Genomic DNA, 13,869 nt, shown 5'->3' with positions numbered 1-13,869 from the left:
CCTGGGCAGGGATAATGAGTGCTGACCTTATGGTCGTCCAATATAGACCCACCGCAGAAATCTAAGACGTATTTGATAGGTAGAGTGGCGGAAAATGTCCAAAGACACTTATTAAGGTCCAAGTGCCGGTACATGTCAACTGCAATTTCGCCTCTCATGCTCGTGTCCTGTTGGTGTGGTTTCAGGGGCGCTGAAGACGTGCTCTGGTTATAATCTGCAATACGCAAGTCATCACTGAGTCTTGACCAAATCATCGTAAGATCTATCGTTTGATCACGTGTCTTTCGTACCTTCTGAGCGTAGAAACGTTAGTGCATCTGGTAACTCCGCAGATGAATGTGGAAGATTTGAACAAACGTGTTGCTTTTGCGAAACCATGTTGGTGAGCAGGTCTTCGACGTTGTGCAACGGGTATGTGGAGACCAGTGGAAACATTGAGTCCTTCAAAAACGAAAAGGTATTGAGGGGATACAATGCGAGTAATATGTAAAAAGGAATCTCTCCAGCTGTCATACCGTATGCGGAATGTCCACTTGAATACGTAACCTGTTGGGTTCAGTATGCGAACCGTTGTGGTAGTGCATGGTTGCAGTGAACGGCTCCAGATTGCCCTCTGGTTCCTTGCACATGCCTGGAGACAACGAGGATAAACCATGCTATCCACAGAGGAACCTCGATCGAAACAATATGAACATTCGATCTACCTTCACGATCACTGATGGTGACTTGAGGGCTGAGCAACCGGGGACCGCGTGTTCCAGATCCTTCCTTGCAGAATTGAATAGCGCATCTTAGAACCGTCCCACCCTTAAAGTACACCGAGTCGAGAACCTTGAAAACAATTCAAAAATGATGTGAGGAATTGTTATACGATGGAAGGTGCACACTGTGTATTTTCGGACCTGCTGATGTGCGTTGGCAAATGGCGTGGAACGTGTGATTCGCTCGAAGACAGGGGCTTGTGGATTAGTAGATGCCTCCCAGTCGAAAGAGCACGCTGTGCTGCCATTGAAAGCATGAGCGCAGGATCTCTTTGAGTAAGATGGGTGGCGCTGATCACAAGGCTGTGAATATAGAATAATACGGCTCTTTATGTAATCGAAATCCTCCGCACGCTTCATATCACACACGTGTGTACAAGGTGTTTGAAGAACAAGAGAACGGTAGAAGGTCACTACGTTGTCCGCGCCACGACGCCAAACATGGCAGTTAACGACGGCATGCAGAAAATAATGTTCGAATGATGAACTGGTTACGCAACATAATTCGCTTTTAAAATTAGACTGCGCATCTGAAAGACTTGTAAACAGTCATGCAAAAATTGAAGGTAGACACCATATCGAACCCAGAAAACATATAAGCTCGTGTCAGAAGCATCGTGACTAGAATGCCTGCCCAATAAAATGCCTATCAAAAGCGATCATATTTCGACATAAAATATTTCCGCTGAACGATGTCTTATCAGTTGCGCAATTCAATTTATAGAAACGCCCCGCAAAATCAGCAAAGTGCAAAGCGGCGAAAGCTTCCAGGTGCGGCCTGATGAATGAAGATGAGCTCTCATTTGCCACTGAAAACCCGTCGGCTATGGACACGGCGCGGCGTTGACCAACCGGCCGCTCTGTCCAGTTGACGTCACAAACCACGAACTACTTGACTGGCGCTGCCCTCGTCGTCACGACGTGACGTCAACCTCACTCGCTTCGATCATAGCAAATGAGGTTCTCTGATGGAGTGCGATGGATTGCGGATCGCGTGTTGGTCGAAATATCTCTCGCACACACTTTAGCAGGTCAGTTACGCTGTTTGTTTGTTTGTAAGGAAAAAATACGCTCACTGTTCTTGTGTAAGAACGCGCCATATTCATCGTATAATTCACCGCAGCAAAAACAAGAAAAATTTATGGGGGCGGAGCTTGCATTGCTTCTTTAATCACCTTGCACACTGAAATCAATAAGAGAATTGACCTTTTTCACATACGCGTCGTACCCTAGCGCCTCTCCAGTGAACCAGCCTCGGCGCGGGCCAGAACAAACCCACGTGCGTAGCACAAGTGACCAAAACCGGTCCGGAGGGGGACCGACGAGCCCGCGCCGTTCGTGCGGTGTCCCCACTGGTCCCCACTTCTGTCGTCCCTATCCAGCGCCATCTATTGAACACAGAGATAACCTCGTCCGGCGCACTCATGGTAATTCGCATGCGCATAAGCAGTTGTGAAAAAGGTCCATTCAAATTATATAAACGTTCGCGTATGAACGTTATAATTATTCGTGTCCTAGTTGCGCCACTTACAGAGACGCACATAACGGGGTATCCTGAAGGAGGCTCTTCTCGGATCCCACTTCGCATGCTGTCGTAGTGCAACAATGACACAATCTGCAGAGAATTTACAAGTTCCTCAGAATACATGTACTGAGAGTCATCGTAATTAACAATAGAATCGACGGTATTATACTCACCAAGGGCCTCGCAAGTACAGCATCTGGTTTCCGGCCTCCCACGCTATGGTTGAAGGTGCGTCGATGAGGCGCGGATGTAATAGCTGCCTCTTTGAAAGTACGGGTGAAATTTATGTGGTGACCTGGTTCATGGCTCACTGCTTTAGAAAATGGCGTTTTCGAATGTCAAGCATGTAGCAGGCGAATGAATTATAGTCTTCATCCAGTGATTTATCCAGACCCCCCCTACACCCCCCAACCCCATCAAGGTTTCAGTGACACCTCCCTAACTTTTTCACCTGTGTACCCCCTACAGGGGGTGTCCATGCAAATGACGTAACTATAATAATGGACCCCCATCCCAATTTTTTCCGACACCACTCCAGGCTTGGGATTCTGGATAAACTACTGTCTTCATCGATGAGGCTTGTGCAGTGACGTCACGTTTAGTCACGTGATTCGGAAAAACGTAGTGCCGCACCGGAGTCATAGGAGGGCATGCATTGAGTTGTAGTGGTATGCGTGCAGTTACGAGAGGAAATTGTAAAAACTGCACGCTGCTGACTCATTCGGCTCGCGGTATGACCCCTGTGACGCATCTCCACCAGGGCATTCCACGCCGAGGCTGGAGGGTGACCCGGGTTCGAACACGGGCGCCGGCTGTGCTGTCTGGGTGTTCTTCCTGGATTTTCCTCAGACGCTTTAAAACAACTGCCGGCACCGTTCCCCCTGAAGTCGGCCCCGGGCGCGTACTAACCCCCCTGTCCCACACTTCTTCCTGCTGTCCTTTCTCCAGCTGTCCACACCTGGTCGCTCATAGCCACAGTTCCTTAGCTGCGCTAACACGAAATTTTTAAAAAAAAATCAAAGGCTGCGCGTGACGTCATGTGTACAAGCCTCATTAGATGGAGAAAGGTTGAGACTATACAGTCACTAGTTGAGACTTGGTATTGATAGTGCGCAATATGAAGCCGTCAGTACTCGTTGTCGAGGGCGACGATACCTGAAAGTCGCTGCGCTGGAGTCGTACCGCGGTTGCGCGTCATCGGCGTCTGGCTGGGGCTCTGAACCTTTTGAGAAATGGAAAGTTGTGCGTAATTTCCTCGTAATCGACCATTATATTGTATTAGCCATTTAATGCGTACTCACTGTAGACGCGGTTGATGTAGCAACGTCGCGTGCAAAGTTCGTTGCCACTGGAACTAGCGATGTCGTACCTGATATGTGTTGGGATTGGAGTCAGAACTATACAAGTATATTTGCGTGCAACGCGTAATTCAAGAGATAGGTGGTCGTACAGGTAGATCGATTTTACTTCGCCAAGAGACGGCGAGCCCTTTCATCACCACCACCGCCACCACCACCATCATCATCGTGAAGAGAAAGAACATTGTGCCGAAGAAGTCCTTGTGGACGGGAACGATGGATAGTCCATGTGTCTATGTCTATGTTCACATGCCTATATTTTGAAAGTGTCAGAATCCTTGCTTTACCCATCGACATATAGAATAACACACAAAGTAAGGATAACTTGCAAGTGCACATTGTTCTCACATGATGTAAACCCCCTGGCTGTCCCTCACAGTGCCTTGTGCGAACACACCGCCCGCTCGACAAGACCGAACCATTCAGAGCACGAACTTTTTGGTCTGTTCTTGACGTACTCTTTTCTGTCTCATTGGAACACAAAGAACGCTTCAACAGTGTAGAGAACGTATTACCAAAGTCATAGTCTGGAAGTGCTTCAGGCTCCTCGTGAACCGCAGTACTGGTGGGGACGGAATTAATCCTGCGATATAATGCCGTCGCCTTCTCGATTTTGTTTTCTCTGCTGTATGGACGATCGACTTCTTCGGTCCAGCTCGCCAGCAGTATCGGATCTGCAGGTTAATTGGATTTCAGCAACGTCCCATGCAAGCAGACTGCACTATAGTGAATACGCCTGGCAAGAATACTGTAGAAAACAAAGCGCATCAAGTACTTTGTTATTACCGTGGCATGCCCTGGACGCCTCATCTTTGAGCATCCCTGGAGAACACTGTTCAACGCATTGTCCCGCTTGCCAGAAAAAACTCTCCTTGCACACAGTGCAGTAGCGTCTTGTTACGCAGGTTTTGCAGCTGGAAGGGCAACCTGGTGCGAAAAAAGCTATACGCATTTGCAAGGCAAACATAAAATCGTTCTCACGTTTGCAAGTGCCATCCTCGTCAGCTGCAAATCCTTCAGAGCACCGTGAAACACAATCGGAGTTTTGAATGAGTCTGGAGTCACTACAAGAGAGACAGTTGTCTGGATTTGGACCGTAGCACGTCCCGCAGTTCCACGAGCATTCTGCGGGGCAGAACATACATAAGAAACTTACACGGCAGCATATAACGAGTGCTTTTTTTATATACTGCGATAATCTGGTTATAAAGTATCATAAAAGTAAGTAAATTCTGTGTAGGTATTTTGGATTAGCCGCCATACCACGATGCACACGTTGGCAAATTCAGACACTCAACGTGCTGCACGGGTCAAATGCATCACGAGAGTGGTTGATATTTACACACAAGCATTCAATGGTACACCATTACCAACTATTAAAGACTGAGTCAGAGAGGAGCTGCCCAGCATTATCTGTTTGTATATACCTTTGCACGTCCCAGAGCTCAAGTCCAAGAAATAGTCGTCGTCACAACGAACCACGCATTCTCCATGTTGCAGAACGAAGCCGGTGTCGCACTTTTCGCAGTTCCTATACGATTGACATTGATGACAGTTGTGCCCACACGCTGCGAGAGAAAGGAAAGGAGCGTAGTGCGGGAGAAGCTGCTTGTTGCCACGCGCTATAACTTCCAGGCGTATACGTACCTTCGCAGATGCCGTTCGTGTTATAGCTACCCACATAGCAGGAGCTCATGCAGAAACATTCTACGGTAAGATACGTCTCCGCGGGACAAGCCGTGCATCCTGATGGTCCACGACGGTTGCATTCGGTGCAGCTTCGGTGACATCCTGCAAAATGTTGTCGTGGATTTGCCGTCGGTGCTCTAACAAGGGAGGTTTTTGGAGCCTCGGAACTAGCGCGAGTGTTACACTATTTTCATTAATTACGATCTCACCCTCACAAAAGTTACGCTCGTTTTGAAAGAATCCCACGGGACACCTTGACACGCATCTGTCTTCCAGAGGAACGAGGCTCTCTGGACATTCGAGACACGTGACTTGTCCTCCTGTAAGCTTCACGCAATCGACACAACCTTTCGTGCAATCTGGAAAGGGAGGACATGCCCATGAGATTGCAGCAGTGAAATTTTAGCTGCAGAGAAAGTGTGAAGCTTTTGTTGAATGCCTTTTTGAAAGACTTCTAAATATAACGCGCCTACCTTGACACCTATTGTTTGTTCGATCGTAGTATGTGCCTTTGACGCAAGTGGCAGCAATGCACTTGCCATGAAGAAGACGATGGCCAGGAAGACATGAATCGCAGGCACCCCAGGCACGACATGCCGAACAAGTAGGATGACAAGCTGCGTTTATGTTGTAAAGTACACGATGATGTGCTTGCTATATTCCATATGCAGGAGTTTCCGGGCTTACCCCAGCACGCATGGCCATCAGAAAAGAAGCCACGCTCACAGGTTCGAACACAAGAATCTTCGCGTAGGATGTGCATGTCTGTGCATGACATACAGTTGTTCTCTAAGGATCCGTAGCATGTCTTGCATGTTGTCTGGCAGGCTGCAAGAACAGGGGAAAGGAGTCCATCACTGGGTTCATACGAAAGACCAAGGCATTACTGCTTCTGAATCACTGAAGGGTTTTACCTTGACATCTGTTGGCAGGTGTGCGAAAGAAGCCAGCAGGACACTGGTCGGTACAGTGCCCGTCCTCATCCCCTGGGTGTAGTTGGAGCACCCGGCCGTTCTTGCACTCCGTGCAACTCCAATGTGAAGGTGAGTTGCATCTCGAACAGCTTCCATGACATTCTGTCACCAGGGGAAAAAACTTCTTTAAGAGCATTTGGTTCAGTATTACCTACCATGTTATTTCGTGCCCCTTACGTTTTCCTCTGCCACATTTTTGTTAGTGATTGTATAGTAGCCTAAGGTAACAGCTGACATGGGCGCGTTTGGATGACGCAGGCTCCTCGTTCATTGAGAACTGCAAGTACGTACTAACCGCGAACTAACTCTGGACTTTAAATAATTATTTTCGAACTAGGAAGATGAATATGAGCTGGACTGTTTATCTCCATATTTTTTATATCTCAATCAATCAATCAATCAGACTGTTCACCGATACATATTTTGCATTTCCATGTAAATTAAATTCCCGGTTTATCACGATTAAAGATACTGTGTCCGCTCGCACAGAGACGGTTTCTTTCGAAACGTGCCTCCGCGCAAGGAACACGGCACAAGAAGTTTCAGGTTCTCGAACGTCGTCTGAACATAACCACTTTTGGCCAGACTGGTTCCACTCGTAGAAACCTCGCTCCATGTGGAATGGAAGACATGAACGCAATGCTCCACGCAAGAACAAGATCACCTATACGTTGGTATCGCATTTCCTCCACTTAAACAACAGCAGGTTGTGTTCCTTCCTGGAGAGTTACGTGTGTAAACAGACAAGTCTTCCGCTGCATTCCATCCAGACGGGAGGATATTTTTTTATGACCGTTACTCACGTTGCGTCTGGAAGCAGTGAGGGCAACAAGCGCCTGGGGCCAGCACAGGAAAGCTTCTCGAAGAGCACGTAAGCGGCGCGCAAGTCCGTCTGTGACAATGAACCCGACCCTCGTCGCACGTACAGAGTTCGCAAGGACTCCTTCGCCAGGAACCAGCGACCACCGCCTGCTGGTAAAAACGAATATATTATACGCCGTGCGCCACAATGGCATAACAAATCTGCCAAATTGCGAAGACGAACGGGCGTGCCCAGACATGAAATATACAGTCAAGTGCCGCGCATATGGTAAAGGGAGCATTCTTTTTTCTTTTCTTTAATTTAATTTTTTTCTTGGGTACAAACCTGTCACAGAAAGACAGAAAAAACTACGCTATTGTATCCCATGTTCCGCAAGAACGGTACGTGACGCTACATAAAAATTTTCGCGAAAGCTATTGCTTTTGAGTTTCTTTTTCTTTTTTCCCTTTCCGGGGGCAACCAACCAGTTGCCCACCCATCTTTCTTTCGAAGTGGTGCAACCAACGCTTTGACGCGAACAAGGTGCGGAGGCGTGTAGACGCTCCTAATCGATTTGAAGTTACCAGCGTACAGCTCAACAGGGAGCAACAGGAAGTCAGTCAGGCGCGTAGATTTATCGCGCGTGCGTGTTTCTGTGATGTGTGGGCCGGTTGGAACAGCTTTAGAATATAGAATATCACGCTGGGTATTTCCTAACCACTGCGTTTTCTTCAGATATTTTGATTCCCATATAGCTTCTTACTTTCCAATGTCCCTCGAAGTGGTTGACAACCCTCCAGTCTCCTACACCGACTACGATGCTTCTCTATAAAATGAGTCTTCTCCACTCGCCCAAATGCCCCATTTGCGCTGTTGATGCTGCTATTCCACACCTTCTCCTCGACTGTCACAGATTCGACACCGCTCGAGCCACGCTCAGACGACGCCTACTAGAGCTGCGGTGCTCAGACTTTTCTCTGGCCACTCTGCTCAGCCCAGTACGACGTCCCACACAGCGGTCTGTGACCAAAGCAGCTTTGACGTTCCTGAGCGACACAGGTGTCATGAACAGCCTGTGAACTCAAGTCGTGCCATCTCATTCTTCAGTGCCCAACCCTCACACCTCACCCTCAACGCATTACCCTCATCTTTTTTTAATAATCTTTTTCTTTAATCTATCTCATCCTTCTTTCACCGTTTTTTACCCTAGCAGCGCAATGTACCGAAAGTCGAGTGCAATAGGGGTGCACAGTATGTGTCTTATCAATGTTCTTTAGTTTCGTGAATCTGTTCAAGGCCTTCCACATAGTACCCGTCCACCCCTATTGCACTCGACTTTCTGTACATTGTGCTGCTTGGGTAGTCATCTTTTTTAAAACTCATCTTTGTCTTTAATCTATCTCATCCTTCTTTCACCGTTTGTTAGTTTATCCTTTATTTCCTGAATATTTTCTTTTCTTTTTCTTTTTTCTTTGAGGAATAGCAAGCCGACATCCCGTTTGGCTGACCTTCCCTTTTTTCTCTTTGTTCTAATAAATATATCTCCTCCCCCCCCCCTCCAGCCCCTGATGTAGATACATGGGTACAGACATTTCTCATGCTTTATGAGCCCTCCGGAAGGGGGCGTTCTGGAACCAGTCACAATATATTAAAGACGTATACACGTCCAATTCACTAAGTATCCCAGAGAGTGAGAGTGCGGAGGGGAAAGGGTGAGTTCTGTCTAACAATGGTAAATTGAAAGATTCCCCCACCCCCAGAACTCCAGCACCACGATGCACAATCCAGTTGCCAGCTTATCTGTATACTTGGCCTTTAAACTATATACGTGAGTCATTTTCGAGGGATTTATGCGATAAAGTCGTTACTCTCTTGCCGCGTAAATTTAGTTCGCAAAAGCACGAAGCCCCACAGAATACGGAATCAAGTTTCAACGCGCACACCCGTTTTTGCTGGATGGGCTTTCAGAGAACATGTCTTTTTTTTTTTTTTTTTGCTATTCTGGGATCGTGGAAGGCTCTCAATCATGTCACTCCATACCCCGCTGCACAACGTGGTGTGGACAGTCAGAGCGGATGACTTTGACTAATAAGCCCAGGACCGAAGAGGATGCAGAAGTAATTGCTACGCGTAACGAGTTCAGTGCGAGACGCAAAAGTGCAAGAATAATGAATCTGGTGCAGGTCACGAATACAGGATATTTGTGCTTTTCAGAACGGGTTGTGGCCATCATTCTTGCACACAGTGCTGCTAGTGCTTCTAGTGCATTTCTGTTGCATTCGCCGAGTTTCAGCAACTGCTGCTTGGCTGAACGTTCGGGCCGTTAACAGTAAATCAGGATTACTTCCCTCCTCGCCCTCAGAGAGAAAGTAATGACAAGTGAGCGTGACAAGAAACGTTCCCGTTGGAGCTCGTAAACACTCGAGAAACACATCAAGAAGAAAGCAGACGACCAGTTTTCTTCTGAGTAAAAAGTAAATTGTCTATGTGCACCATGTGGAGAAAACTGTGAATCTTGAATTCCGGTTTTATATCCGTGTCTTCTTGGAGCCATGTCTTCAATTTACACCACTCCTTTTTTTTTTCCTCCTCCCTTTCGCTGCGCGAGCGCTTCGCGCTCACCACAGTTTTGCAATAGCTGCGTTACCCACTGAGATTATGCATCATATCATGATATCATATATCCTTACCTGTGTTTCCTGTGTACCGCAAGGATTTTCTAGAAGAAAGCAAAAGGGTAACGTCACATCACTTCTAAAAACTGCAATAATAATTTTTAGAAGTCATATTTTATTAGCGTGCAGTAGTGATAGTAAAGGGGTAATAAATACACGTAAGAGGAAAATATGTGTAATATATCAATTATGTTGCTTGCAGTGTCCTTAAGAGTAATGTATATGGGTTTCCGCTACCGGACACGATGTCTGTTTGTTTGTTTGATTGATTGATTCATCGCTTTATTGATTATGAGTTGGGGGAGATATGAGTCACGTAGTTCTACACGCTTGTTACTAGTAAGCCAGGCCAGCCGTGATAGCCTGCTGCGCATGTAGAACCGAAACTGACCTCGTGCACACTAATGGGGTTTTCATGCGTATATTATATTATGGCACATATCATCCGCATATTATATTATGGGTTTTTCATCCGCGTTGTTCAGTGTGTCCACTAGGGGCACTGATAGCCGTTTACAAAAGATTATACAATATAGCAACAGAATGGAAGGAAACTGGTGTCGGCTAGTTGATGGTAACATTTCCCTGAGTCTGCAGAGATGGCGTACAAGGACAGAACGACTCCTCCGTTTCTTTCGGCCTTGTGCATGTCTTCCTATAGACTCAAGGAAATATCTCCAAAAACGATTCTTTCCTGAGGTAATGGGTGCAATGGTTCCAGTGCCAATGTCATTCTCATCGAATTTGCTCTCATCACGTCGTTGAACAGTTTTGCAGTGCTTCACACTATATATAGATGGCTTGCACCGGCCCTCCAGAAAGAGGGAAAAAGCACTGGTAAAGCTATGGTGTGACGTCACGTGCAAGCCATGTGTAGTTCTCCACTAAGAACGTCGCATGCTCCACTTGTCATTTCTCCCACTCTTTGTCTTTTCATTTTTTCTTTTTTCCTTCGTTTCAGCTTGTACTGATCCGTTGACAGTTGATGCGTTGACAGAGATAAAATATACCGCAGTGGCAGTTGGCTACACAATAACATCGAAGATACTTTTTTTGCTATCAGACCTTCGATTCCCTGTCTGCGGGAAGTCTCTCTGAACCACAACCGTACATACTTTTCGTATCAAGAACCTCTGCTTCATTTTGACACGACAGCATCGCCGACTCGAGATGTCATACGAGTTGCCGATATACTTGGCAGTATAGAAAACGTGACCTGCTCGCCGACCGTCTTCATCGATAGAATCGCGCTCTTTGCACAGATAAGACGACGGTGGCGGGAGTTTGCTTGTCCGACGTTGCGCGGGTCTAGGACAGGAAAAAAAAAGAAAATGAAACAGGACGAGAAATTTGCCAATGGCAAAATGAGGGAGGGTTGTGAGGGTGGATCGTGACTGGGAATGAGTGAGACATGCTTTGATGGATCAGGTCCTCTCGTTGTGGTTTTCATTCAAAACGGCGATCCGGCACTGACAGGAAGAGAACGCGCTTTGGCAGCTTGCGGAAACAGGAATATAGTTACCATGTAAAGTATCGGATAACGAGCGTTTCAAACTTCGGTTTGGTATTTATTTTCACGCTAACATTTATTGTGTGTGCATATATATGTGTATGGGTCGCAACCTAATGTTTGAGAGCAGGGCGCGGAACCGACAGGCTTTTCGTTTTGGTTCAAAGAAAACGGTTCAGTTCCGGAGTAAAAAAATAATGGTTCGAAACCGGTTCAGTTTCACATGACGTAAGGAGAATTGATTGCAGCGAAAATAATCCTGAAATCAATTAAAACCCCTCGTCGTGTTCGTCTCTTTGTATCGTCCCTTGTTTTCGCAATCACCTGCGCTGCACTGTGGTTTTTAATTGATTTTAGTATGACATACCGACCCACCCGAGTTTTAACTTTATTTAATGAAAATAATTCACTTTATTCTTTCCAACAGAGAAATAAATAAAGAGAGAGGTTAGAAGGGTCGTACCATGTGAATAATAGACAAAAACAAGGAGCCCGTCTCGCGCTCTGTCACGTTGTTGTAATGTGAGGTTTCTGGAGTTTCCTACCCAAACACCGATTGATGTCATGTATTCTCCACTTGAGGTCTTTCCTTACGTACCTTGAGGGCCAAATAGTTCAATTTACCATATGAACCGAAAACTCCCTCCTTTCCCTCCGGAGCATAAATTTCTGTTTCGGTTTTCGTTCCGTTCCGGTTCGCACAAAAAGAACGACTTTTTCGGTTTTCGGTTCAGGTTTTCGGTTCGCACCGGAACCCTGTTTGAGAGGTACATACCATAATTGAAGCATCGGAGCATGATCAAAGTATTTGTGAGAGGAGTGTTGCGAACGAATTCAGTTTTGAACCAATATATGGAAATAACTCATTGTATATGTTGTTCTGTGTGCTGTCGACGGGCTGCGTTGACCGAGAGAATGGCATAAACGCAGGCAAGCTGGTGGACAAAATTCATGATGATAAACCTGAGCGGTGGGCAAACTTACATACAGGACATCCACAACAGCTCAAACTGAGCTCTTGCGGTTGCCCTGTATGTCAGTTTGCCCACCGCTCAGGTTTATCATCAGGATGGGATACGTTGACTTTCTAGACAATGGTGAAGCCAATAACATTCACATTCCTGACCGAAAAGTATATTCAGGCACGAGAGAGAAAGGAACTGCCCGAGACGTCGTCCATGCATTGTCTTGTGATCAACTCATCGAAATATTTCCTGCTGCAGACAACAGACAAAACAACTGTACTATAACACATCATAACCAGGAGAAACTTTTCTGTGCCCTGCCAGAGATAGTCAATCATGCCGTAGAAAAACATGCATTAACTCAAATTGTTGATGTACGGATAGCTCGTTATTATTCGCTACTTATTAATCATTCGCAGTTCAAAGGGTACAAAACTAGAAGCAGCCGAGTCGCTCTGTGGGTGAAATGGTTCAGTCATGCAGCGTTTAGTTTCCACAGCGAACAACAGTTCATGCTGGACACATTCATACAGCGACGCAAAATTTTCGTTTGCTATATCCGTCCTTTCACCACGGAACACGGGAGAACCCGGCGATGGCAAAGGGCCTGGTTTATGGAAAACCTCTCGTGGACATTTTACGAGAGCGAATATATCGTGGGACACCGTACCTGCATTCTCTCCTGCAGCCGCGCAGAGTTGAAAAGTGACCCAGAAGACGAAAAATGGGCGCTTGAGAAGAGTCATTTTCTAACGGCAACCAATGCCATTGCTCTCCTGTGCAAAAAATATATATTAGACACAGTAAACAATGAGAACACAGAACAAGAGAACAATGAAAGTATACAACACTGTGTGCTGCCGTAAACAATGGTTTTTGTGCACACGCGCATCGCTTGTATTTTTTTCATTGGATTAAGCGGTTTAAATTGCTAAATGTGAGCAACACCGTCGCACGCGCTCCTCTAGTTTGGTTAGTATAGGAATTGAACCGGCGAAGACAAAGCTGAGTCGACAAAATGTATTTCGGCAGTCGACGTAGAGTTTCTCCATTGTAGAAGAAGCCTGAGCGTGGGCAAGAGAACAACAGAACGGACTGCACTTATGCTATTTTACCAGTTAGAATTTCTCGGTAGTTCAAAGAACTATTATAGGAAACTTTTTGCAAACACCCTTCTAAGTACTACCCTACGTCGCCGACGAGAGCAATGTTAAACAACCACACAAAACACAGGGACACTCACCAATTTTTGCAACCGTATACTGCAGACACCCACACCACGCGCGCGAACGTTCCCCACGCCAACGCCGCCGAAGATTGACAACCTTTTGCAGAACCTCTTCTTCGCTATGTAACTGTGTTTCTCCATATCAAACTCACCTGAGTCGACCCAAGTAGACAGTCATCGATTCCAGTTTTCCATCCTGGTCCGCAGACACCGTGCACGAATAGCCACCGATCGTAAGAAAACACGGTGACAGTTCAAAGGAAAGGCCGTCTCCGTCCGGACAGTCGTAAAGAAGAAGAAAAAGTACACCTCAGACGAAAGACCCGCACTACGACAACATACCGTGCACGGGAGCGAGCGCGACAAAAAGCAGCCACTGCGC

At 46.4% G+C, this 13,869-nt stretch overlaps 1 protein-coding gene across 5 annotated transcripts in view; it reads right to left on the bottom strand.

The window, feature by feature from the left end:
• LOC135368622 (extracellular matrix organizing protein FRAS1-like) overlaps positions 1-13,869 on the bottom strand; it is a 17,384-nt gene extending 3,515 nt beyond the window's left edge. For 2 of the 5 annotated variants that reach the window (XM_064602023.1, XM_064602026.1), the window contains exons 1-22: positions 13,640-13,869; positions 12,930-13,035; positions 9,800-9,828; positions 7,111-7,279; positions 6,248-6,409; positions 6,021-6,161; positions 5,807-5,950; positions 5,543-5,692; positions 5,292-5,435; positions 5,072-5,212; positions 4,626-4,769; positions 4,431-4,571; positions 4,160-4,318; positions 3,588-3,655; positions 3,442-3,508; positions 2,460-2,599; positions 2,293-2,376; positions 903-1,064; positions 705-831; positions 516-631; positions 291-441; positions 27-214 (exon numbers count right to left, since the gene is read on the bottom strand). In XM_064602023.1, coding sequence (XP_064458093.1) covers positions 27-214; positions 291-441; positions 516-631; positions 705-831; positions 903-1,064; positions 2,293-2,376; positions 2,460-2,599; positions 3,442-3,508; positions 3,588-3,655; positions 4,160-4,318; positions 4,431-4,571; positions 4,626-4,769; positions 5,072-5,212; positions 5,292-5,435; positions 5,543-5,692; positions 5,807-5,950; positions 6,021-6,161; positions 6,248-6,409; positions 7,111-7,279; positions 9,800-9,828; positions 12,930-13,005 — 2,703 coding nt within the window. In that variant the 5' untranslated portion in view covers positions 13,006-13,035; positions 13,640-13,869. The remainder of the gene's footprint in view (positions 1-26; positions 215-290; positions 442-515; positions 632-704; positions 832-902; positions 1,065-2,292; positions 2,377-2,459; positions 2,600-3,441; positions 3,509-3,587; positions 3,656-4,159; positions 4,319-4,430; positions 4,572-4,625; positions 4,770-5,071; positions 5,213-5,291; positions 5,436-5,542; positions 5,693-5,806; positions 5,951-6,020; positions 6,162-6,247; positions 6,410-7,110; positions 7,280-9,799; positions 9,829-12,929; positions 13,036-13,639) is intronic. The other 3 variants (XM_064602024.1, XM_064602025.1, XM_064602027.1) reach the window with 3 other exon arrangements.

This window comes from Ornithodoros turicata, chromosome 9 (assembly GCF_037126465.1).
Source record: "Ornithodoros turicata isolate Travis chromosome 9, ASM3712646v1, whole genome shotgun sequence".
NCBI classification, from domain to species: Eukaryota; Metazoa; Arthropoda; class Arachnida; order Ixodida; family Argasidae; genus Ornithodoros; species Ornithodoros turicata.
This window is presented reverse-complemented; position numbering and strand designations above follow the sequence as displayed.